We start from the raw sequence: 24,046 nt of genomic DNA, 5'->3' as shown, positions 1-24,046 counted from the left end.
CCCCTCGGAGGGGCTGTTCAGCGCGGCGGCGGGGTCTTCCGGTTTGCGATATTAAACGACAACAAAAGCAAAACCGGGCCGGGGGCGACCCGCGGGGCCGGGCCGCGCTCCGGGAGCGCCCCGTCCCCCCGGCGGCGGCCAGTGCGCCTGCGCGGCGCCGCTGCCCGGGAGAATGCGCCTGCGCGGGGCGACTCTCGCGAGAGCGGCGCGGCCGTTTCCCCGGCGACGCGGGCGGGGCGGGCGCCGCCATGATGGCGGCGGCGGCGGCGGCGGCGGGTCCGCGGCGGGGGCGGCTGGGCCGGGAGGCCCGCGCCAGCCTGGCCGCCTTCCTGCTGGGCGCCTCGGTGGCGGCGCTGCCGGTGGCGCTGGGCTCCCCCCCCGCCCTGCTGGCCGCCCCCGGCCTGCGCGGCCGCCTGGCGCTCGCCCTACACGTGGCGGGCGTCAACGCGGCGCTGCTGCTGCTCTACCCGCGGCCGCTGTACAAGGTGCGGGGGGAGGCCCCGGGGGAGCGGGCCTGGGGAGCGGCGGGGCGGAAGGAGGCCTCGGGGAGGGCCGGGCCCGGGGGGCGGCGGTCGGGGGACAGCGGGCCCGAGGCAAGGCCCCGGCGGGCGGCAGCGGCGGCGGCGGCAACGCTCTCTCTCCTCCCTCTGCTTGCAGATCGCCGTCCGGGCCTGCTTCCTGGGCTTCGCCTTCGGCTGCGGGCTGCTGCTCAGTGCCGGCCGCTCTGCCTGGTGCCACTTCGGATGGTAAGGGAAGGGCCGGGGGAGCTGGGCGGGTGCCACGGCCCCCGGCCCTGCCCAGCGTTCCCTCCCGCCGCAGGTACATGTGCTCCCTCTCCCTCTTCCACTACTCGGAGTACCTGGTGACGGCCATCAACAACCCGCGCAGCCTCTCGCTGGACTCCTTCCTGCTCAACCACAGCTTCGAGTACAACCTGGCCGCCCTCTCCTCCTGGGTGGAGTTCACGCTGGAGAAGCTCCTCTTCCCAGGTCGGCCGCCCTGCCCCTCCCTGCCGCCCACCCTCCCGCCTGCTGTCCCCTGGCTCTGCCCGGCTGCATGTGGCTCCCCCGGGGCCCACCCGACTGGTAGCAAAGCGCGGGTGACCCCCGCTTAGCTGACCTGCGCCGGCAGCGGAGGAGGGCTTTGACGTGGCCTTAATCTCTCTGTGCTCAAAGCCTCTCAGTTTCGGTCTCGGGGGGCTGGGGGGAGCGCTCCCCTCGCGCTGACCGTCTTTGCCGTGTAGCAGGTCTTCGGTCCTTTTCTGCCTGAATCTTTCAAGCATCTTTGGTGGTACAAAGAATGACGCTTCAGTTACATCTGGGCGTCTTCTTTTGACCTGGAATAAAATCAAATCGGCAAAAACTGTTGCTCTTTGCCCAGTCTGGGGTGCTTCCTTTTTTTTGGGAGAGGGGAGATGTTCTCCCTCCCTGCTTCATAATGGCAGCGCAGGCAGCAGAGCTCCCCGCGTCCGGCCTGAGTGCGTCAGCTTGGCTGTGCTTTACATTGGCTTTACTCTACTCCGTAAAGCCGGGCTCTGCCTCAGCGCCGGGTTGCCCTTAGGGCAATCTGCCGCGAGGATGTACAGACTCGGCGTCGGGAGTGACTCCGTGGCAGGGGATGTTTTTAGTTTTTTTTCGGTGGCAGGACGGCAGTGCATGGAACGCTGCCTGTGTTTTACACGTTGTCGGGCTTTGAGATGGGGGGGAAAAGCTCACGCACCGACCCAAGCCCCCGCGCCCCCCCGCACCGCGAGCGTGACCTGTGCAAACCTGTTGTGACCCGTCCTTATTCACTTGCAGAGCTGAAGCAGATCACCTGGCTGAGTACTGTAGGGTTGTTGATGGTGATCTTTGGGGATTGTCTGAGGAAAGCTGCCATGCTCACAGCTGGCTCCAACTTCAACCATATTGTTCAGAATGAGAAATCGGATACTCATACTTTGGTGACAAGTGGGGTGTATGGGTGGTTCCGGCACCCGTCTTACGTGGGATGGTTTTACTGGAGTATTGGAACACAGGTACCGTATACAACGCGCTCAGATACTTTCGTCTTATAACCTGGGTCTTTCTTCTTCATGCTGCCTGACACCGGTAACTGGATGGAGACTGCCGGCGGTCATCGGCAGGGCTGGCCCAGGCGGATTTTGATGCCTCCGCCCTCCCACCGGCACGCGGGGGGGTCAGGAAACCCCGAGCGCTCTGCCCTGTGCAATCTTTGGGAGGACCCCATCGCCTTAATTTTCTGTGTGGAATAATCAGGGGTGGCAGGGCTGGGGTTTGAGCCAGAACACCCTTGGAGGCTTGGGGTATGATCTTCTGCTAGCCTAACGCTAGCGTCCAGAGTTTCCTTGCATTCCTATGGCCAAAATGCCTTCCATAAGCAGTTGGACTCAACCTTGCTCCTGCCAAATACCAGTCCTGTGCCGGATGGCAAAGAAAACTCCCTGTAAGAGTGCCCAGGGCCCCAGCCAGAGGGTAAACTGGAAGCCAGCTGCGGTCAAGCTGTAACTCAGCGCTGCCTTAGTCGCACTCTTCTTGTGGTTGGCTGGTGGTTGGCATTTGGTTTTATTTCTCTGGAGAGGGACCATGAAGACTGCACGCCGAGCAGCACGGCCATGCACGGGGTCTCTAGAGCTGGGGCGCTGCTCTTAGCCGGGGCAGCAGGAGCCAGCAGGTGCCCGCAGGCTGCTTTCTTCAAAAGCACCAATTTCTCCCCAGAATGAAATTCCACAAAAGGCGCTGGGGTCTTGTCTTTTCTTTGGAGAGCATTTAGACCTCATGGCCAACTTAATGAAGGGTGATTAGCATGTGGGGGCAGGGGGCAGCCTCGGTTTCTTTGGGAGGTGAGGGGACGCTAACCGCCAGTGTCTGTTCGCAGGTGTTACTCTGCAATCCCATCTGTGTGGTGGGCTATGCGCTGGCGTCCTGGCGCTTCTTCAGGGAGCGGATCGAGGAGGAGGAGATCACACTTATTCACTTCTTCGGAGAAGAGTACCTGGAGTACAAAAGGAAGGTGCCGTCAGGTCTCCCTTTTATTAAAGGAGTCAAAGTGGAACTGTAATGCGGGTGAAAACCAGACTGGCTGAGCAAATGCCCAGCTCCAGGTGCCGTGGGGCGAGGGATGGTGTGTGGCACCGGTGCCAGGAGTAGCCCGTTGGTATTTCCCGGCCACCCAGGAGGAGCTGGCGAAGGGCTGCGGAGCTGGGTGGCCTGCCAGGTCACTAGCAGATCAGAAGCTCGTTCGTCCTCCTCAAGATAAGTCCTTCGTTGCACATTCAGGGATCTTCCAGATAACTTAGCCTGTAGCGACCCTAAAGAGAATCGAACCCTCCTGCCTGCAGCAGCTGAATTGTACTGAAACACCTCTGGACCGATTCTTCCGGAGAACAGCTCTGCCCTCCCGCCCCCCTGCAGGAAAGGCACCAGTCAGCGGATTGTTCCTATGGCATAATTCGATTTTAAAGCTTTTTGACCTTGTGAGCCAGGCAGTGCGGCTTTAATCTCTTTAGGCCCGATTCTGCAAGCTGGCGCTCGGGCGGCTCGCAGGAGCAGGCCTCCAGCTCTCCGCTCTTCAGGTGCAGGGGCTGCCTGCCCTCTGCTTGCTGGAGAGCTGGCCGTGCGGCACCAATCACTTCTCCCGCAGGCGTTAACGTTCACAGGGAGCCTCTTCTGCTTGCCTCATGCCGCTGGATCGCGAGCGCCTCTGTGAAATGCGGCAGGAGGGCGAGCCCACTCCCTCCTCCCTTGGCTGCTGCTGCGAATTTGGGAGTCACCGTTTCAGCCGCCGCCTTCCCGAGCCTCCCCACCACCACCTCTGTTCCCTCTTCCCGATTCCAAATCGCGCTGCTTCCTACCCTGCCAGGCTGCCTCCGTCCTGCAGAGATCCCAGGATTTTGGGTTGGGAAAGAACTGCAGCTGCCAGGCTTGCCGAAGGCTTTAGCACTTGAGATCCTTGCCAGCTTTTTTGGGCAAAACCTGGGATGTCGGCACGACTAGGAGATGCTTTAGGGAAATTCTCCAAATGGGAAAAAAAGTTTCGCTAGCTAACGCTATTTTAAACGTTACCATTTTGGAAATGGTTCCTACTTGAGCTTTGTGGTATAACTTATTCTGTCGTTATATACCAAAGAGGTTCACTGTTTTCTTGAGTTTTACATTATTCTTCTTAGCTGGAATGGAAACGAGTTGCTTGTCAGTTCATGCTTCGGGCTTGCGGTGTTCCTTGGTGAAGGTCCTGTGGTACGGCTCAGGAAAGGGGGTGCTGATGGAAATTGCTTTGGTTTTGGGGGGTTTTTTTTTGTTTTTTTTTTTTTTTATAAAAAACAAGAAAAAATATTGCCAACTTCTGTCTGGTGGTTATTTGGAGATCTCTTGAGGTGCTGGTGACATCATCAAAACTGGAATCCTTACTTTTACAATTCCCAGTGGGTTTTCAGTACACGCCAGTGTTGAAGCATGACTGCGACTCACAGTGACTCGTGGGACTGCACAGCCACAGAGATGGGGCGAATTCGCCGTCTCTCCTCGCTTAACCGATGCAGAATCCTTCCTCCACCGGGTTTGCTTTGTATTCCAGAGCGCGTTCTGCACGGAGCATCAGCTTAATGCCTTTGCTGGTAATTTGTCTTTTACTGAGCGTGTTTTTAGCTTGGGAGAAAAGAGCAAATGTGAAAATACACCAGCAGGATAGCGGCTGATTTCTCTGCGTGGTCACTCATAGGCTCCTGCTCAGGCTTTTCTGTGCCTCCGACACACGTCCTCATGGAAGCTGCGACCTGCTGTTGTAGCCAACATGCCTCGGGCGAGTTAATTTTTAACTATTTTTTTTGTAGGCGTTAACATTTCTGCTGTGAACTTGCACAAGTGTACTTTGAAACAAACAAAGCGATTGTCGCTTGGGTTTGATGTGAGCTGACGATGGAAACTAAGCTTTATTCTCAAGTTGTTCTTTGTAGTAAATGCACTTTGATCCTAATTTGTGAGAGCGTGCCAGCGCTAGCTCTGACCCCGGTTCCAGCTGCGTGGCAGCAGGGTCTGCCTGAGGTGGGATGCGTTAGCACCAAAAGAAAGGGATAAACTTCACCTTGAGTAAAATCTTCAGAGCCCTCTCGGTGCCTTTGAGACCAGCAGCCTCTCGTAACCTTTTATTTTCCCTAATGCTGTGACTGGAAGCTCAGTGAGGAGACGGGAGCTCACCAGGCGCGGGGAAGGTGTCTGAATCTTTAGTGAAAAGCCGGAGGAAGCCGTCAAACCCTGCCCTCCTGCGCCGCGGCAGTCGGTAAGTTTTTAAATGGCACAGATGCACAAGGAGCAGAGTGCCTCTTTCTAGTGCCCTGCCTGCGTTTTTGCCTCTGCTGCCGGTCGGCAGTTTGCAGGAGGCTCTGTGAGACCCTGCAGTGAGCTCCTGGCTCCACCCTATGCCAAGGGGTTTTTTTGTTTGTCTTTTATTCCCCATGTTTGCAAACGTTGTGGTTTTAAGAGCAGCTGGACACCCCGAGCTGGCAGGCCCGCTTTGTCCAGAGCTGCAGAACCAAGCAGACATGTACGCTTGCGCCCATTTATTTCACTTCTAACACACGAGAGGGAGAGCATAAAGAATTATTTTTTCAGACGAACAAAGTCGCCCTAAGGCAGGCTTTTGATACACTGCAGACGCTGCGCGCCTGGGTCGTGTTTTTCTGCCTTCGCTCATGGCACAAGGTGAGAGGAGCCGGTCGACAACCGGGGCATGGCTTTTGTGCAGCGAGCGCCGAGCGGCTCCGCGGACTCGCTCGGTGTCGGGCTCTATGGTGCAGGCTCTTTCCGGGCAGCGTTCTCAGCCCCGCTTCTCTGCTGTCCCCTGCAGCAGTCTTTGCTTTTTGGGGAGGGGTCTCCGGGGGTGCCGCCGGGCGTGCAGCCCTCCCCAGAGCTGGCCAGAGCCCGCTCCTTGCCGCCGGGCGAGGCATCCCTGGGGAAGGGAAGGCACGGCACCTCAGCAGGGTCAGCAGCCGGGAAAGAGGGGGAACTCGGCACCCCGGTGCTCGCCGTCACCTGCCTTGGCGCCGCTTCGCTGTCGTCGCAGATCTTGAGCAGCATCTGCGCCTGTTCCTCCTTGGGCTCCCGGGGCTCCTGCAGCCTGTGGAGGGAGGGGCGTGAGCCACGGCTGGGTCCCCCCCCCCGGCCCCAAAAGCCACCCCCACGCCCCTCACCTGGGCTCCAGCCGCTCCTTCACCTTGGCAATGGAGCGGACGTAGGGCGCGATCTGCTTGGTGATGGTGGTCAGGCAGCTGTTCTCCTGCCGCAGCTGCAGCAGGTCGTGGAGCTGGGCTGGGGGGCGAGAGGAGCGGGCTGCGGCCACGGCTGCCCCCCTGGAGCGGGCACGGAGGGTTCGGGGCCAGGGGAGCGGGGTCGCCGGTACCTTCGTAGATCTCCTGCTCGTTTGCCACCCGCTGGTACGTCTCCTCCCAGACCTGGAAAGGGGAGAGGGAGCCGGGCAGTGTGCCGCGGTACGGTGCGGAGGGACGCTGCTCTGCCAGGACGCGCCAGCCGTACCTCCTCGAAGACGCTGCGCATCATCTCCACGGCGGAGTAGTGAGCCGCGATCTGCACGTCCATCTGCAGGGACTTCTGCAGGATCTCGCTCATGATCTCCGTCTTGATGAGCGAGTGGTGCTTGGTGAGGTCGCGGTGCAGCTCCTGCACCTGGTCCTTCAGGCCCTGGATCTCCGTCTGCAGCATCTGCGGGGGCCCGGGGGCAACTGCCACATAAGCAGCACCCTCCCGTCCCGTCCCACCCCGTCCCGTCCCGACCCGCGCTCCCTACCCGGTAGGTGTTCTCGTAGTTGCGGCAGTGCTCGGCAAAGGGGGTCTCGCGCCCCTCGGCCAGCAGGACCTTGGTGCTGATGTACCGGTGCATCGTCGGCTTCCGCACCATGGGGCCAGCGGACATTTTATCGCCGGCGGGGGGGCAGCCGGGCACCATGAGGGTCTTGGAGCATTGGCCGCCAGGGAGCCTGCGCGGAGGGGGTGACAGCGGCACGCTGCAGGCGAGCAGCGGCGGGGGCGAGGTGCCGGGGGCCGCGCTGCCGGCTCAGCCCTGCCGCCCCTCGCCCCCGGGGTGCCTGGGGAACACGCCAGCCCCGCGTGTCTCTTCCCTCGCCCGAGCACGCAGGGTCAGTCGGAGGTGCCTTACGCTGCCGTGAAAGTCAGCTTTTCACGGGCTGCTCTCCCGATGCCCACAGCTTCAGGACCGGCTGTGGCAGGGAGAAGGCGGGAGCCGAGCTTGGCACGCTCCAGTTTCTGAAGGGCAGGATGCGGCTGGCTCCCTCGCCGCTGGCATCTCCTGCCCCCTTGGTGGGCACCACCGTGCCTGCATCTCCCCCCATCCCGCAGCCTCCCTGCGCTGCCCACCACCCTGGCTTTGCTGCCCCACCGCCATCAGTCCTACCGTGCAGTGCCGCGCTCCCCCTGCCTGTGCCAGGGCCAGCAGTCCCCGGCAGCTCAGCCACCCCGCGGTGCCGAGCCCGGCCGGGCACGAGGAGCGGTCCCCATGGGGCGGCAGCGCCTGTTTGTCCTCTCCGGCCGGGAGCGCCTGGCAGGGCCAGCGCTGCTGTGACATCAATGGGCCTAAATATATCCCGGGCGAGGAACGGCCCGGCACTTCTCTGAAATTCTGATAAAAATAGTGGTCGGCAAAGAGGCTGCGGCGCCGCGGGCGTGCGGGCGAGCGGGAGCTGGCCCTGGCGTGGCAGCGGGGGCAGAGCCCTCTGGGGACCGTGGCAGGGGGCCGGGCTGGGGAGCAGGGTGCAGGCTCACCCGGGCACCCTGCTGCCAGCCCTGCTGCCCGCCCGCCCCGCTTCCCAGAAGTGTCACTTGAAGCCCCCGCGCCTGTCCTTTGTCAGCGCAGCTGTGCTCTGCGCTGTCCCCACGCCACCGCCAAGGTGACAGGCTCAAGGGCAGCAGTGGGGGCAAGCTTGGCGTGGCGGGGGGCCCAGCGGGATGCCCAAGGGGACGCGTGGCACGCGTGGCAGGATGCACCCCGGCTCTGGGTGCGATCCCAGCACCTCACATGTTTGTGCCGGCGATGCCAGGACAGATTCCGCCGGCGCTGCCCACCACGGAGCGGCGGGGGCTGAGCATCAGCAGGGGCTCCAGGCAGCGGGCAAACTCTGCCCGGTACTCGCTGTTGATCTGGGGGGCGAGACGGGGGCGAGCGCGGCTGGGGCAGCGCTGGCAGCCACGGCTGCCCGCGGGGCGCTGCGGGCCGGGGCTCGGCCCCGTGTGGGCGGCAGGGCTCTACCTTGCTGGTCTGGGCTGGCCGCAGGCGGTGTGGCAGCTTGACGATCCTCTGCAGCCTCTCCATCAGTTGCTGAAAGGCAGCGGCAAGGTGCGGTGAGGGGTGCCTGGCACCCTGCCCGCGAGCCCGGCACCGCTGCAGGGTGCACCGGACAGCCCGTGGCACCGCGGTGGGATGCTCCAGCCGCCCCATGGCAGGTTGGCAGGGTCCATCAGCCACCCCGTGGCACCGCGGCAGCGTGCACCGGCCACCCCGCAGCGCTGGCACCACTCACGTAGCCCAGATCCAGGAACTCGGCTTTGTTGGCGGAGCTCAGGAAGGCCGAGCAGGTCACCAGGTGGACCTGTGCACGGGGGCTGTCACTGCGGGCACCCCTCGGGGCCGTGGCAGCCTGGCCCCTGCCCGGCCCAGGGCCCTACCTGCAGGGTGGGCAGCAGGGAGGCGAGGTGGGCGAGCTGCTCCTTGAACGCCTTCTCCTTCTCCTCGTGTTGGCTGCAGCAGAGCGAGGCAAGGCACAGCCTTTCTGGGGCACCGGGGAGCCGACTGGCCCCAGGGCACCCCAACATGCCCTGGCGGGGGGGGACATCCCCGGGAAAGGGCTCAGCCCGTGGCCCCTCACCTCTGCACGGCTTTCAGGAGTGTCTTCTTCCTCTCGGAGAGCTGCTCCTGCAAATGGCATGGCTGCCTTGTGTCCTGTGGCTGCTGTGTGTCTGTCCCATGGCCACCTGTGTCCCACGGCCACCCCGGTCCCCTCCCGCTGCCCCAGCTATGCCGTGCCTGCGCATCGGGCACCCATGGGTGCAGGGCACGATATGCGGCTGGTTGCCCCGCACCTGCATGCGGCTGAAGAGGGAGTTGATGGCCGCCTCCTCCTCGCTGGCACTGTTGCGCACCTCCTCGATCATGGCCTTGAGGAGGACGATGGCCTCGCGCGTGGAGGTCTGCAGCTCCTTCACGGCCTGCCCGGGGGCGGCAGGGTGGCTACGGCGCTGCGGGCAGCACCGCACCCCCGTGCCCCCCCCCCCCAGGACCCGCCGGCCCCTGCCCACCATCACTGCCTGGTCCAGCCGCTGGCAGCCCTGCATGTACGCCGTCTCGATGTCGATGCAGTGTGCCCGACTCTCCCTGTGGGCACGGGTGTCAGGGCACGGGACGGGACGGGGCGCGGGGCAGGCGTGGGGCGGGGCTGCTCACCCCTGCATGTCCCTGAAGCAGTTGATGCAGAGCATGGACTTCTTCTCGGTGGAGAACATGATGTAGGGCTCCTCGTGCAGCGCTGCAAGGGACAGGGGTGTCAGGCAGCCTGGCACGGCGTGGTGCAGCACAACGTGGTGCAGCACGGCATGGCGCAGTACAGTGCAGCCTGGCATGGCAGGGCGCGGTGCAGCACGGCACGGTGCAGCATGGCACAGCATCCTGCAGCACAGCACAGTACCGCCTGGCATGGCATGGCATGGTGCGGCATGGCACTCACGGCACTTCTTGTGGATGTCCTTGGTGCGCTTGGAGAGGGAGACGATCTCGTGGCGGGCGAACATCTTGGCGCGGTGGGTCTCCTCGCGGCATGGGGCGCAGAGGGGCTGCCCACAGGTGTTGCAGAAGTACATGGTGTCCAGCTCCTGTGCGGGTGGCGGGGGGGGGGGGGGGGCGGCTGGCGGCAGGCATGGCCCGGGCGGGGGTCCCCTGCCCGCCCCGCCTGCCCGCCCCGCTGCCCTCACCGCCTTGGCGCAGTGCCGGTCGCAGTTGGCGCACTGCACGTCCTCCTCGCCGTCGGCCGAGCTGTCCACCAGGAACTGCAGGAGCCGGTCCACGGGGGGCAGCCCCGTGCCCCCCCTCACCACCGAGGGGTGCCTGTGGGGATGGGATGGGGATATGGACAGGGATGGGGATGGCGATAAGGATGGGGACACCTGCCCAGGGCAGGCTGGGGCAGCTTTGGGGACAGCGGGAGCAGTGCCACGAGAGGCTGCCGGCTGCGTGCCCTGGTCCCGGCGGCCCCCCGGGCAGGGTCCGTCCCTTACCCGCAGAGCGGGCAGCGCAGGCGGCCATCGCTGGCGCGGCCCCGCAGGCAGCTGGCGCAGAAGTTGTGGTAGCAGTCGAGCAGGCAGGGGTGCTGGTAGGGCTCGTGGCAGAGCAGGCAGACCAGCGGGTGGCAGTTGGCCTTCTCCAGCTCCGAGCAGCTCCCCAGTGGGGAGAAGATGCTGCCGGCCATCTGCGGGGCAGAGAGCGGCCCCCCGCACCCCGCTTCACCCCCTGTGCCCGGGGGGCCCCGTGTGGCACCGCTTCGCGCAAGCACCGTGGCCGCTGCGGAAAGGACAAATCCTGGCCCCCGGGGCCTGCGAGCTGCGGCCTATTTTTAGGTTATGAGCAGCGTGGCACGAGGCTGCCCCGAACGCGCCCCTTTCCCCCGGCACTGCGGGCTGGGGGCGGCAGGGCCGGGTGGGATGGCCCCCGCAGCGGGGCGTCCCCAGAGCGGGAGCATCCCCTGGGGTGGGGTGTCACCCCGGGGTGGGGTGTCCTCTGCAAAGGAGCATCCCCTGCAGCAGAGCGTCCCCCAGAACAGGGGTGGGGGATGCCCCAGGACTGGGTGTCCCCCGGGAGGGAGCATCCCCCGCGATGGGGCGTCCCCTGTCCTAGGATGTCCCCTACCATGGCAGCCCCGCAGCGAAGGCAGCCAGCTGCCCCACATGCTGGGGAGCCCCCGGTCCCCGTCACGGGGGGCACCGCGGCCGGGCGAAGGCTTTACCTCTCCCCGTCTGTAAGCCGGGGGATCAGCCGCGCCGAGCCGAGCCGCGCCGCGCCGCTGCTCCCCGGGTGCCGGCTGGAATGAGGGCGATCCGAGGCGGCCGGGCCCGGCTGCCCCCGTGACGCGAGGCCCCTGGCACCGCCGGGCGGCTGCCACGCCACGGCCCAAAAATAGCCCCGTGCGCTCCCCGGCACCCTGCGGCGGGGACGGCCCTCGGGGTGTGGGGACGCGGGACCGCGTGGCCCCGAGGCGCGCCCGGGCTGCGGGGACGTGGGCACCCGTGCGGCCCGGTGACGGCCCCCGGGGCGTGGGGGTGCACCCCGCGGGCGGCGCGGCGGCCTGGGGGGCAGGGGGTTCCCCCGCGGGCGGTGACCGGGTGCGGGGACGTGTGCACCCCGCGGGCGCCCGGGGTGCGGGGGGTCACCCCGCGGGCAGCGCGGCAGCCTGGGGCGCAGGGCTGCTCCCGCGGGCAGTGGCCGCGCTGCAGGGACATGCGTGGCACCCCGGCACCGGGGTGCGCTCTGCTCCAGAGAGGGCCCGGCCGCCCAGTCCCTGTCGGACCGATCCCCGGGTCCCGATCCCCGGGTCCCGATCCCCGGGTCCCGATCCCCGGACCCCGATTCCCCGCCGGCCGCTGCCGCCCGGCCCCGCCCCTTTCTGCCCGGCCCCGCCCAAATCAGAAGCCCCGCCCCGAAACCCCTCCCACAGCCCAGAGCCCCGCCCCAGCGCCCCGGCCCCGCCCCCGCGCTGCCCGCCCCGCGCGTGCACCGCCCAGCCAGGCAGCACTATGCGCTGGCGGCGCGGCTAGAGGCGTGCGTGGGAGGGGCCGGAAGCCATCGATGCTCTCAGCGCTTGGCTAGGGCAGCCTGCGCGCGGCGCGCGGCGCGCGGCGGCCTGCGCGCGGCCCGGCGGCAGCGTGGGCGCAGGCGGTGCGGCGCACGGCGCATGCGCCGTGGCCGCCCGAGGCCGCTTCCGCGCACGCGCGCGGCGCGGCCCTCCCTTTTTGCCCCTTCGCTGGAGCCGCCATGGCGCCTGTGGTGAGTCTCCGCCGGCGGCGGGCGGCCGGGCCGGCCCCCCCCCTGCCCTCCCCGCGCGGGGCCTGCCGGGCCTCCGCCTCCCCCCGGCCCCGTCTGCCCCGGCGCGTTCCCCTCCGGCGCGTTCCCCTCCGGCGCGGCCCGGGCCGGCGCATGGGGCCGGGCCTGGGCCCGGGCCTCCGCCTCCTCCGGGCCCAGCCCGCCAAGCGCCGGGCGTGCGGCTCGGGGGGGCGGGCGGCCGTGGGGACCCTTCCCTCTCCCCGCTGCCCCCGGCCCGAATCCTGGCCCGGGCCCCTTTCCTCTCCCCCCAGCCCGGAGCCCGGGCCGGTCCCCTTGCCTGCGGCCCGGAGCTCGGTCTGGCCCCCTCCCTCCTCCCCGCTGCCCCCGGGCCGTTGCCTGGAGCCGATCTCTCACGGCTCTCTCTTCCCCCCCCCCCCCCGCTGCAGAAGAAGCCCGCAGCGAAAGGTGGCAAAAAAAAGAAGCAAGTGTTGAAGTTCACCCTGGACTGCACCCACCCCGTGGAGGATGGCATCATGGACGCCGCCAACTTTGTGAGTGCGGGGCCTCCCTGCCGCCCCGGGGGCAGACGTGACGGCCCTGCTGCCCTGCCGGGCCTTTCGGGGGGGCTGCTGGCTCCGCTCCCAACAGCATGCTGGCGAGCACGGCCCCGGCAGCCCCCGCCGCCCCTGCTCGCTGTTTCTGCCCCTCACCGCGGCACAGCGTGAAAGTCTGCAGCGCTGGGAAACACCCCGCAGACAAAGGGAGCCTGGGTGGTGCTGGAGGCCATGCGATGTTTATTGTTTTCAAACACTTTGTAGTTAAAGCACGAGCATTTTCTCTACGTGTCAAACAGTATTAGCGTTCACCCCTCGTGGGGTGAGTTTTCTGTTACGGTGTGAGGAATGGTGAGGGCGGAGCACGCTGTGTTTCAGCGCTGTCTGATGAACCTGTTTTCATTCAAACTGTGCTCGAGTACGGCTTGGAAGCGCAGGGCTGTGGCTGAGGTGTCCTCGGAGGGTCCTAACCCAGCTGTGACTTCGCTGGCTGTCCCCTCGGAAGGCAGGAAACGTGTCCCTGCCTCGCTAATCCGGTGCATTCGGACTTGAGAACCTCACTGATGCGCAGGTCTGAACGGGCTGGTCGGGCTAGTTGTGGAAGGTGCTGGCAGGCTCGGAGCCTCCCGGCCTGCAGGAGGGTGGCTTTCCTCTGCTTCCCCTGGACATAACGGCACTTCTCTTTCTTCCCCAGCTCTAACAAAAAGTTCTGGGTGCAGGCGAGCTGGGGAGGCCTTGTCTGGCAGGAGCTGGTGGCCCCGGCTAAGCGGCGTTCCTCTCTTGCAGGAGCAGTTCCTGCAGGAAAGGATCAAGGTGAACGGCAAAGCGGGAAACCTGGGCGGGGGCGTGGTGACCATCGAGAGGAGCAAGAGCAAGATCACGGTCACGTCAGAGGTCCCGTTCTCAAAGAGGTGAGGCGGTGAGGCAGCCCGGCAGTGCCGGTCGCTGCCACGAGGCTGCTGCCAGCACCCGGAGCCACGGTCGGTCACTGCCGGCAGCAGTGAGCCCTCGGCAGGGGATCGCTGGTGTTCAGACGGGAGCCTGGCTGGCAGGAGGGTCCAGTAGCGAAGAGATGTCTCGGTGCAGGAGTCGTGCCAAGGCTCTCAGTTAAACGCCGCGTGACGCTCGGTGCGGTGGCTGCCTGTTCCCGAATGATGTTTGAGAGAGACGCGTGGTCGATGTTCCTGCTGGGAGGGCCGGTGGGGTGGGCGGCCGGGGAGGACGCGCAGCCGAAAGGGTGCCAAGTGCGGGGCTGAGGGGTTGGTCTGCAGCCGAGCTCTTCCGCTCCTCGTGCTGCTGGGCTCCTGCCCGCTGCCTGCTTCTCGGGGCTGCTGTCCTTTGTCTGGCTTCGATAAACGTGGTTCTTGCCGCGGCAGAGGCGGCACGGTGAGGCAGCCGGAGGTCTAAAGCGGTGGGAAGAGGAAAACTGTGTGTGGCGTTGGGGCAGTGTCCTGCCCTGTAAGCATCCGTGTTTCGGCTGATGTGGTTTCTCTGTGTCGGTGCCACACCCGTCCCTGCGGCTGCGGCGGGAGCCGGCAGCGTTAGCTGCCGTCCGAGCGGAGATTCCCTGTGGTGCGTTGAACCGGTGGCGTGGAAATACAGCGTGTGGTCGCAGCCTTGGAGGGCGAGGGGAGGAAAGTAATTCCCCAGGCTCCGTGTCGCCGGGGTGCCGGTGCGATTCCTCCGGTGGTGGTGTTTCCTGGCAGAAGCTTTGCCGGGACGTGCCTGATGGGACGCGTTGCTCCCGGTGGAGGTGGAAGCCCGCGGGAACGGAGATTTGTGTTTGCCGAAAGCGCCGTGCGGGGGCTCGCGGGGGGCGAGAGGTGCCGCCGGAGAAAGGCTGCAGATTTGGGGGCGCGGAACTGCTTTCAAGCCACGCTTCTCCCCGCAGGTACCTGAAGTACCTGACCAAGAAGTACCTGAAGAAGAACAACCTTCGCGACTGGCTGCGCGTGGTGGCCAACAGCAAGGAGAGCTACGAGCTGCGCTACTTCCAGATCAACCAGGACGAGGAGGAGGAGGAGGAGGAGGATTGAGCCGGCCCGCCGCCCGGCAGCCATTTTGTACAGTTTTGCTTTCCTGGAATAAACGGCGGGGAGAGTTGTTGATACCCCGCGCTCCGCTGGCGGCTGCCGGGCCCCGGAGGGCTGATTTGGGGGGGGATTCGGGGCTTTTCGGGGAGCGCCGGGGAGGGGAGGGGGCTGGGGGCGGGGCTGGGGCGGGAGGGGCGGGGCTGGGGGCGCGGCGCGTGAGGCGGGCGCGCGTCACGGGGTGGGCGTGGCGGCCGCCATCTTGGCGCGGAGCGGCAGCGCCCGCCGCTCGGCCCCGCCGCTCGGCCCCGGCGCGGGGCCGCTGCCGCCGCCCGGCATGCGGGGCCCGGCGGCCGGCCGGGAGCTGCTGGACGACGCGGAGAACGAGGAGGACGTCTCGGGTAGGCGGCGGGCGGGGGAGCCGGCGGGCCGGGGGCGCGGCGGCGGGGTCTCCCCTGAGGCGCGGCCCGGCCGGGGGCGGCCGGCCTCGCCCTCCCGGCCCGGCCCCGGGGCGGTCTCCGCTGGGCGCTGCTCCTCCAGCTCAGCCCCGTTATCCCTGCGCCTCACGGGCGGGCGGCGGCGCCTTTGCGGCGGCCCCGGCGAGGGGGGGTGTGCCCGGGCGCGGCGGCCGGAGCTGGCGGCTCTCCGAGGCCCGGGGCTTGTCCCCGGGCCGTGCCGGCCCTTCCCGCCGGCGGGCCCGCCTCAGGGCGGCTCTGCCTCCGGCTGGAGCACCGGGCTGCGCTCCCGGCACCCCGGGCTGCCGCGGCTTCCTCTGGGAGCGGCCCGGGACCCCGGCGGGTGCCCCCCCGCAGCCCCGAGAGGCGGTGCCGCCCCGCGCTCAGAGCACAGCGGGTTGGGCCGAGGGGCTTTTCCAGCCCCCCCTTCTCCGGCGGGCCCGGGGCTCCGCGCGGGGCAGGGGAGCAGGGCTGGTCCCGCCGGGGGTGGGCTCCCGGCACTGCCCGGCTCCCGCCCTTCCCGATGAATTCGGTGGAGCTCTGGCGCCTGCCTTGCTGGAGCCGAAACCGGCACGGCGTGAAGTCAAACCAGAGGTATGTCCCAGCGACTCTGGAGCGTTATTACTGTATCAGCTCAAGAAATTAAAAATAAAAATACTGACGTAGGCCTTAAAGAAATACAAAGACTGGAGGGGATGCTGGGACTGGCTGGCGAGTGCTGGGTTTGGGGAGGTAACGGTGACGGGAAGGTGAGAGCCTGTGCTGGGATTGGTGCCTCTGCCTGGGCCGGGGTCCTGGGGCTGGCGTATGCAGCCTGGCTGGGTGCCTGTGGCGCTCCCTGAGAGTGGAGCTGCAGCAGAACAAGCTCCTGTGAGCCGTGGCACCCGTCTTCCACCCGAGGCCTTCCTCTGCCTCGTTCGCCTTCCGTTGACTCCGTTTTAATGGGCTCTACTTGGAGATCCGAAAGGTAAAAGTCTAATGCTCCCTAATTACCCACGGACCCAGATCGGGAAGAGCAGGCAGCGCACGGGGCTTCCCTGTGCGCCCATCTCCTGAGAGCGAAACGCAGGCTGCCACATCCTCGGGTGTTTGTGTGCGAGTGGCAGCGAGGAGCTGGGCACGAGGAGTGCCGGGGCAGGCGCTGCCGGGCAGGGCTCTGCCAGGGCTCCCTCGAGGGGCAGCAGCGGATCAGCTGCTGGGGCGAGGGTCTCCTGGAGAGGCCGTGGAGCTCCATGTCTCGCGGCCTGATGCTGCTGCTTGGGTGTGCTCCTCTGAGAGGGATAAACACGAACGTGGTGTCCTGTGTGCCTGTGCAGTCCGTCCGTGTGAGCTGTCCCTTTTGTCCCCAGAAGAAGATGATGGGGTGCTGGAAGGACTGGATGAGTTTTTCGCAGAAGAGCAAGTTGCTGTGCAGAAAAAAAAGAAATCCAAGAAGCTGAAAGACAGCAAGGCTGCCAAAATCAAGAGGAGGAAGAAGGAGGTAACGCTGCATGCTCTCACGCTGGGCTGTGGGGCTCCTCTCAGCCGTGGCGCAGAGGCAGGCTGCTCAGGGTGCTGGTGGCTGCTGGCAAGCACCTCTTGGGTGTCTGTGGATGGAAAGGGGGGGCATTATCGGGGTGTTCCCTTGCCAAGCAGGTGCTCTCCTGGCTCTGGGAGGTGGCCCAGAGCCAGGGCGAGAGCGGTTCTTGTCCAGCTCGGATGCTGTGGGGTGGAAATCTGCCCTACGAGTGGTCTCTGGAAAGCAGCTTTGGGGAGAAGTGGCCACCGTGCCTTCTGGCAGCGATGCTGCTGCCCGTCCCCTTGGGAGGGGCTCGGCTGTGGCGCGTATGTTGGTGTGTGCGATGGTACCGTCCGTCCCCGTTTGTTGAAGCCCTCCCGCCCGCGCTGCAGTGCAGCACCTCCTGCCGTTGTCTCCGGGGGCAGGCAGTAAATCTTTCTGGCACGTCCTGTACCGATGCAGCGTCTGGGGTTCGTGTTTCAGAGGAGGGAGATGGAAGCTGCCGCGTTGGGGGTGCGACCGGGGCAGGGCTTGGAGGCTTCTGCAGATGTTGGTGTCAGCCGCGCTCATCCAGGGCATTTTACAAGCGAGACAGCGTAGGGGCTTCTAGGATTTGGCACACGGAAGGGCTGTTGGGCCTTCTGTAAGAAAACAAAGATGAGGCGTTGTGTCCTTGAGGATCCGGCCTTCCCAAGGCTGCGCTGGGGGTCCGGTCTCCGGTTGGGAAGGCTGACCGGTGCTGCCTGTGCTCTGCCGGGGCACCCGGCTCGGACACGGTGCGGTCCCGGAGCTGGGCTCACTGCCGCATTGGACCGTGCAGGCTCTGCTTCTCGCTCTCCCGTCCCCGGGCAGCACTGGACGCGAGGACGGGAGCAGACATGTTGTGCGCTGGCCCTTTCGCTGACTAAATGCCAATAGGCTGCTGGGAGGGATGGGTGAACAGCGGAGGTTCTTCAGCCCCCTTCCTTCCCTGGTGACGCTGCGGCTGGGGAGAAGTCACTCATCTAGCACAACTAGACGCATCCCCACCCCTTCCCGTGCCAAACCAGGGCTGAGATGCTGATCTTCTCCAGTCATCCCCTCCTCCAGCCGTTCCCTGTGGGATTTGTAAAACAGATTGGCTGGACGAGGTAGCGCATTAAAGTGCCTTTGCTGCTGATGGGAACATGATGAGCTGCTGATTTAAAGAAAGCTGATTCCATCAGAGGAAGCTTTTTTCCTTCGTGGCCATGGTGATGTTCTTCTCTTTCTGCAGATACCACACAAAGCTGGCTCAGGCCCTCTGCTTCCCTGTGCCTCTTCCATCGTTGGATGCATTTTTTTCCTATGCTGCTTTTCGGGGGGGGGGGATAAAATAAAACCCCGTGGTATTTTCACCTCTGTTCATTTTCTGTCAGTGCCGGCCTGCCTGAGCCCAGTAGCAACGTGTGCAGCTCGTGCCGAGTCTGACTGCTGCCTTACCGGGGGCGGGGAGAAGATAACAGGCTGAACGTTGAGTGCGCTTGCTTTTTTAATTAATGCCTTGTGTGGGCAGTGTTAACCAACCTCGGTTCCGCCTGTGGAAGGCTGTTCCCTCATCCATCGAAGCCAGGGAGAAGCTGGTGCCGTAGCTGTTGGTAGGCACCGAGCAGCAGCCAGGCTGCCTTTGGGATGAGGAGGTAAAGATAGGGGGACCCTGAATGGGGCTTCCTTTTCCTAAACTCCAGAGTTTTGGGGGGTAAGTGGACTTCCCCCTGCTAGAGGCAGGTGGGAGCGAGGTGCAAGCCTGTGACATGGGGCCAGCGCCTACACCATGACTGACGGACACCCTGTCATTCCCCATGGTTTTGTCATTGGAGTGCGGGGCAGGAGGGCCGCCACGCTGCACTTGTGCAGGAATTCGCTTGCGTCAGCCGCAGTGGAGCTCGTTCAGTTTGCGGCGATGCTGACGGAAGCCCCGGTGCAGGAATTGATTCTGCAAACCCCCAGAAAAATCTGCATAAAATAACCAGGCTGCGGTTTGAACCTCAGCGTATGGAGATGAAGGTCCTTGTCAGAGAAGGGAGCGGAGAGGGGGAATTTCAACCTGTACTGCAGCAGTTACCATGGCAACCAATTATTCCGTGCCAAATTACAACTGTTTATAACCCCGCTAGAGGAAAGGCTCCGCTTGTTCTGAACCGAGAAGGAGCAGAACTCCGTAATGGCCGCCGAGCGAAAGCGCGCTTCGGCAGCCCTCGGCTTGGGGCGTTAGATACGCTCCCGCTGTTGGGTGGCGGCGGGGCGCACTCGGGCCGGCAGGGCCGAGCCCTCCCCATGGTGCCGAGCCCCACCGTCGAGCTCTTGTGCTGCTCCGCACGCCGGCGTGAGGGCTCTGCCGTGCAGGTCCGGAGCGCTCCGGGTGGGCCGGAGGGATGCCCCGACGCAGGCATCCATCCTCTCGCAGGCTCTCTGGGGACCCGGTGCTCCGCCCCGCAGGCGGTGGTGGTCCTTAGGATGGTAACGTGGTTGCTGTCAGAGTTGTGCAGCGGGTCACGGTCTCTCTCCCAGAAAGAAACCTAAATTCCACCTGAACCGTCTCCGCTCTAGCTCTCCCCAGCGCGGTGTAGCTGTCTGAGCCTGGTCCCTGCTGGCTGCGGGGAAGCGGAGATCGTCCGTCGGCCACCCAGCAGGGCCCAGGCCTTCCTGCAGCGGTTGGCTCGCCTTGCTGCTGAAGCGGTGTGTGACCAAGTCTCCTCTGGAGATGGGAGGTTTCGTGTGGCTGCCTGTCTCTGAAAGCGAGTGCGTTCAGCCAGGCTCACCTGCCTTGCTCTGCGCTCCTGCCCCTTTCAGACCTCTGCGCATCCACCAGGACTGCTTTGTTCGTGTGACAGCTGAAACCCTCCTGTAGTCACACAGTTCTACTGCAGCACGTAGTGCCCAGCTGGGCAGAAAAAGAAAACAGAAACAAAGCAAAACCCTAGCACAATATCTGTCCGGTGAGCTAAAAGATTGCACGCGACTAAAGAGATCTTCTCTTCCTTTCCTTTAGCTTCTTAGCCGTTCACACTGCGGTAGAAGAATGCGATTTTATTTATGTAAAGCCATAAGTAAACACAAGACGGAACATCATATGTTACCTGTGTCATAGCAATTAAAAACATTGTCTAAATGTTGCCTGTCTGAAAATTTAGGGTCTTTTAGCAGAGCAGTTAGCTGCCTCTTGGAGGACTTGCTCTTTGGTGTACTACACAGCTATTTTTAATGCGCACATTCGCTTACTTGGCTTGCTGTCTCCTGGCTTTCTGTTTATACCACCGCTCACCGGAACGGTACCTGAACGCTGTGGCATTGCAGCGTCTGGGCTCTTTCAGAGGAGCGCGTTACAATGTGGGGGCAGAGCAGGCATCCGTCTGCACGGCTGTGGCTCAGCGTTGCTCCTCTTGCCCCGCTCGGTGAACAAGTCTTGAGGCAAAAGCGTAAAGGTTCCATTCCATATACCTCGGCCTGGACAAGCTTTTCCAAAATACAGTTTTATCCGTATTGCATGACCTTCTCTTTTTTCTGGTGCTTCCAGAGGGCGTGGGTTGCCTTGTGTGAGCAGATGTGTTTATAGTGCTCCTGGAATGGGGAGAGGGAATGGCTCCATTTGCAGGTGGGGACCTGGGGCAGAAGGTTGGCTGGGGATCACAGAACTGCCCAAAGAAGCAGTTCCAGATAAACCAAGGATTTCTTTCTGTCTGTCTCTCCTGTGGTCAGGTGCTTCTTGCCGTTCCCAGATCTGATTTTCGTGGTGTTTTCCCCCAGCCCCTCGGTGTAACGGCAGGGTTATTCGAGGGAGGGTTGACTTTGGCTGGTGACAGCAGTTGCTTGGTGCTGGCTGGGAGGGTTTGCTGGAGGATAGCAGAGCGGGGGCAGGCCCTGCTCTTTCTCCACTGTCGCTTTCTGTTTAGGGGAGCAATGATGAAATGTCAGACAATGAAGAGGAGATGGAGGAGAAATCTGAGAGCGAAGGGAGTGACTATTCCCCCAACAAAAAGAAGAAGAAAAAACTGAAGGACAAGAAGGAGAAAAAACCAAAACGGAAGAAGAAGGATGAAGAGGAAGATGACAACGAGGATGGAGGTCTAAAGGTACCAAAGATTCCTTTACCCTGAGCTGGTGCTAGAGCGTGAGACCTCAGGGTGTGGCCAGATCCCTGCAAGTCACCGTGTTCAGAGCTGAGCCATGTTTTCTGGCCATTCACCTTGTGCTGGTGAATAATTTCACTTTGTATAAAGCACGGCAGCATAAGCAAAGCGCTCCCCGGCGGGCTGGGATTTAGCCACGTGGTGATGTGCGCTCACAAGTCCTCACGGGACCTTTCGTGGTGATGAAGCCAGTGTGTTTTACTTTGAGGTCGGAGGCCTAGTCAGGTAGCTTGGATCTTCTGACAAACGGCAGCTTCTCAGTCTGAGGCAGGTTGCCTTCTTGGATAGTCTGCCCACATCCCACCAGTAACAGACTCATTGCATCTGTGCTCTGAACACCAGGGCAGAGTGGCAGAGCAGCTCATCCTTAGAGAAGGTGGCCTGGGGGTTTCATGAGACGCTTGTCCTGGGTTTGGGGAGGAAGAGATTGCAGGTGAACGACTGGGAGAGGAAAGGTTGTATTTCCCTGTTGTTTATCTTGCATGCAGAGAGAAATTGAGTTTCTTGGAGCCAAGGCTTTGCGTTGTGTTACGTGGTATGGGGAGCATTTGGACGATGCCACGTTAATTTGCTTCCTGGAAGTCTGTGAAGCATTAGTTCATTAAGCACTTGTGCATGCTCTGTTTTTTAAATCATAGAAACAAATCCCTGCGTGTCACTGACTTGGGAGAGCGTTTGATACGGAGCACCTGACAGACCCAGCCTTGCACTGCCCGTTTGCAGAGCCGCAGTCGTTTACGTTAATGATGTCTCTCTGTAAATCTGCAGGAGCCCAAGAGCTCAGCCCAGCTGATGGAAGAATGGGGCCTCGATGATGTAGATTACATTTTCTCAGAAGAAGATTATCATACTCTGACTAATTACAAGGCTTTCAGCCAGTTTCTCAGGTAGGAAACTGTAGGTCTGGATGGGGCCTTGGGTAGCGGTTGGGATTTGGGCGTTGCTCAGTCAAGTGGGTGAAGTTGTGAAGTAAATTCTGCATCGCAACCTCCTTGTTGCTTCTCCCTGCCTGACTCAGTCCTCAGGACTCCATCTTAATCGCAGGATTGACTGGAAAACAGCTGAAGAGGTTCTTTCTCCTCTCTCTCTCTCTCCAAAACCCCATTTTTCCGTGCGCTTATTTGAAAAGTTTCATGAGAAAAATTGAGTAACCGTAACAATTTTTTGCTTGTACTGCGAGGCGTTCAAAACACAACAGGTATTTCAGGGAAAGGCAGTCTCTGAGGAAGTTTAAGTGTGCTCCTTTATGTATGTTTACTTGTTTAAGAAAGCTCTGGTTTCTGCGACCTTTCCAGTGGAGCTGCTACCAGTGGGCCACAGCAACCTGCTGCTGAGAGGCGTGCACCACTGGTGCATTTCTTAGGCTGAAGTACCAGCACACCATGAGCAGGAGCAGATGCACAGCGAAGCATTTCTGTTAACGTGTGGTTTTCCTCTCCCCCACCCGGCAGGCCTCTGATTGCCAAGAAGAACCCCAAGATCCCCATGTCCAAGATGATGACCGTGCTCGGTGCCAAGTGGCGAGAGTTCAGTGCCAACAACCCGTTCAAGGGCAGCTCGGCAGCAGCGGCAGCAGCAGCCGTTGCTGCAGCTGTGGAGACCGTCACCGTCGCCCCGCCGCTCGCCGCCAGCCCCCAGCAGTCTGCCTTGCCCACTATCATCAGGAAGGCCAAGACCAAGGAGGGCAAGGGTAGGTGCCAGCCACGGTGGGCTGGGCAGAGGGGCTGCTCTCACTGGCGGCATACAGCCCGCCTGTTGGGCCCGCAGAACTAGCCAGCCACGTCTTCAGGCTGGTGAAGGTGGGAAGGCTTCTCCAGGCAGGGGACATGCTTCAGTAAACTGGACAAGCGAAGGCAGTGCCAGAGGTGTGTCTGCAGCTCCCGTTTCCCTTGCGGAAGTCCTAGAGGGGGCTGTGGTTGTGAACCATGGCAGATCACCCTGGCAGCCTCTGGACCTTCTGGACTTCTGGCAGTTTGTGGCAATTAATGCTCACCTTCGTTCTTATATCTTAAATAAGTGATTGGGCCATGTATTTCTGTGCCATCTTCTATCATGGGGGATTCTGCAGAGTTGTAAAGCCCTTGAGAAACCAGCAGCGTCCTCAGAGTCCGGTGTCCAAGCTGAAGAGGATTTGCAGGTTAGCAAGGCTAGGGCAGGGGTGCATTGGCAAGGCAGGTGTGGCCTGGCCAGATGAACATGCACTGTTTGGCAGTCGAGCCGGGTGCTTTGTCTCTGAGATGGCAAGGAGTTCAGTGATGGAAAGGCACTGGCAGTAAGGCTGCAGCTCTTTTTCAGAGTAAAAGATTTATTCTCCTGGCAGTTGGGTGAAAGGCGACTGTCTTCAAAGCCCACTTGCGAGGAGTGAGCCAACCACATAAATCTGCAGTAGCTCCTCTGGAAATAGTCTGACTGGAATTGAAACGGTCTCTTGCTGTCAGCATTTCCCTGTTTCTGACGGCAGATTGGTGCTGCTGTCCCCACGCTGGGAAAGGGCTGTGCGAATCGCTGTAGAAGCTGGGCAGTAGTGGGAAAGGGAGTGATCTCCCTCTTTGCGCCGTGTTCCTCCTCGGGAAGGTTGCTGTTCCACTTGTGCAGTCGTAGGTTCCTGATGCCTCGAGCGGTTTTGAACGAGCGGCTCAGAGTGGCAGCTGACCAAGAGTGCAGCTTGCAGCAGCCTCCCTGTGCGGCGGGCTCAGCGCAGCGTTCCTGCCTCTCCGTGGCCGCCTCTTTTCTCTCCGCCTTGCAGGCCCCTAAGTCCCTATTTGGTATTCGCAGCCCTGTGGTCCGTGGGCTGCGGTCCCTCTCTCAGGGCAGATGCTTTCCTCCCCCGATTCTTCGCAAGCGCTGGGTCTGGGCTTGCAGCCTTTTACCCCAAAGGACGTGCTCTGTGGATGGCACTAGCTGCCGCCCTGCTCCCCGTGGTCCCCAGTGCTCTCTCATCTTCCCTGTAAATCCTGGAGTTGGGGTGGGGGGTGATTTGGGGGACAGCTGTTTGTAGAGTACCAAACAAGTCTTCTGTTTCTCCAGGTCCAGGCGTGCGGAAGAAAATCAAGGGCTCCAAAGACGGGAAGAAAAAGGGGAAGGGGAAAAAGATGGCAGGCTTGAAATTCCGGTTTGGAGGAATCCCCAGCAAAAGGAAAAAGGGCTCCTCTGTAAGTGTGCACCCCCTTTTTCTGCACGGGGCCTTGGGTGTGGGGGGCGCGGCAGGGAAATGCCAGGACAAGCCCTCTCCTAGAAGCCTCCCTCGTGTAGGGGCGTCACAGCCTCGTTCATGCCCCTCTGCAAGGCGCCAGTCTCCGGTCAGCAC

General features: G+C 62.8%; 4 protein-coding genes across 5 annotated transcripts in view; 3 read left to right on the top strand and 1 right to left on the bottom strand.

Moving 5' to 3' along the window:
- The first annotated feature begins 218 nt into the window (after nt 1-218).
- Nucleotides 219-4,304, top strand: ICMT (isoprenylcysteine carboxyl methyltransferase). The gene is made up of 5 exons (XM_075520791.1): nt 219-485; nt 658-746; nt 820-989; nt 1,800-2,017; nt 2,878-4,304. Exons 1-5 carry the CDS (start codon nt 249-251, stop codon nt 3,058-3,060), a joined length of 897 nt encoding a protein of 298 aa, XP_075376906.1. The 5' UTR covers nt 219-248; the 3' UTR covers nt 3,061-4,304.
- A 1,361-nt stretch (nt 4,305-5,665) lies between these two features.
- RNF207 (ring finger protein 207) lies at nt 5,666-11,368 on the bottom strand. The gene is made up of 16 exons (XM_075520722.1): nt 10,296-11,368; nt 9,993-10,125; nt 9,749-9,893; nt 9,469-9,550; nt 9,324-9,399; nt 9,108-9,233; nt 8,894-8,940; nt 8,694-8,766; nt 8,549-8,617; nt 8,278-8,346; nt 8,047-8,168; nt 6,802-6,991; nt 6,531-6,716; nt 6,397-6,448; nt 6,188-6,305; nt 5,666-6,114 (listed from the first exon to the last, which is right to left on the bottom strand). Exons 1-16 carry the CDS (start codon nt 10,484-10,486, stop codon nt 5,784-5,786), a joined length of 2,010 nt encoding a protein of 669 aa, XP_075376837.1. The 5' UTR covers nt 10,487-11,368; the 3' UTR covers nt 5,666-5,783.
- Nucleotides 11,369-11,905: 537 nt separating this feature from the next.
- Nucleotides 11,906-14,718, top strand: RPL22 (ribosomal protein L22). Its single transcript, XM_075520528.1, has 4 exons — nt 11,906-12,057; nt 12,501-12,605; nt 13,395-13,519; nt 14,500-14,718. The coding sequence occupies exons 1-4, from the start codon at nt 12,046-12,048 to the stop codon at nt 14,642-14,644; spliced, it is 387 nt and encodes a 128-aa protein (XP_075376643.1). The 5' UTR covers nt 11,906-12,045; the 3' UTR covers nt 14,645-14,718.
- A 150-nt stretch (nt 14,719-14,868) lies between these two features.
- CHD5 (chromodomain helicase DNA binding protein 5) overlaps nt 14,869-24,046 on the top strand; it is a 31,885-nt gene continuing 22,707 nt past the window's right edge. The window contains exons 1-6 of one of the 2 annotated variants that reach the window (XM_075520902.1): nt 14,869-15,039; nt 16,443-16,573; nt 20,503-20,682; nt 21,508-21,626; nt 22,191-22,429; nt 23,767-23,891. In XM_075520902.1, the coding sequence (XP_075377017.1) occupies nt 14,976-15,039; nt 16,443-16,573; nt 20,503-20,682; nt 21,508-21,626; nt 22,191-22,429; nt 23,767-23,891 (858 nt within the window). In that variant the 5' untranslated portion in view covers nt 14,869-14,975. The remainder of the gene's footprint in view (nt 15,040-16,442; nt 16,574-20,502; nt 20,683-21,507; nt 21,627-22,190; nt 22,430-23,766; nt 23,892-24,046) is intronic. The other variant, XM_075520903.1, reaches the window with a different exon arrangement.

The sequence above is a fragment of the Mycteria americana genome, chromosome 18 (assembly GCF_035582795.1).
Source record: "Mycteria americana isolate JAX WOST 10 ecotype Jacksonville Zoo and Gardens chromosome 18, USCA_MyAme_1.0, whole genome shotgun sequence".
Lineage (NCBI taxonomy): Eukaryota > Metazoa > Chordata > Aves > Ciconiiformes > Ciconiidae > Mycteria > Mycteria americana.
Note: the sequence above shows the minus strand (reverse complement) of the source record. Positions and strands in the feature narration are given on the sequence as shown.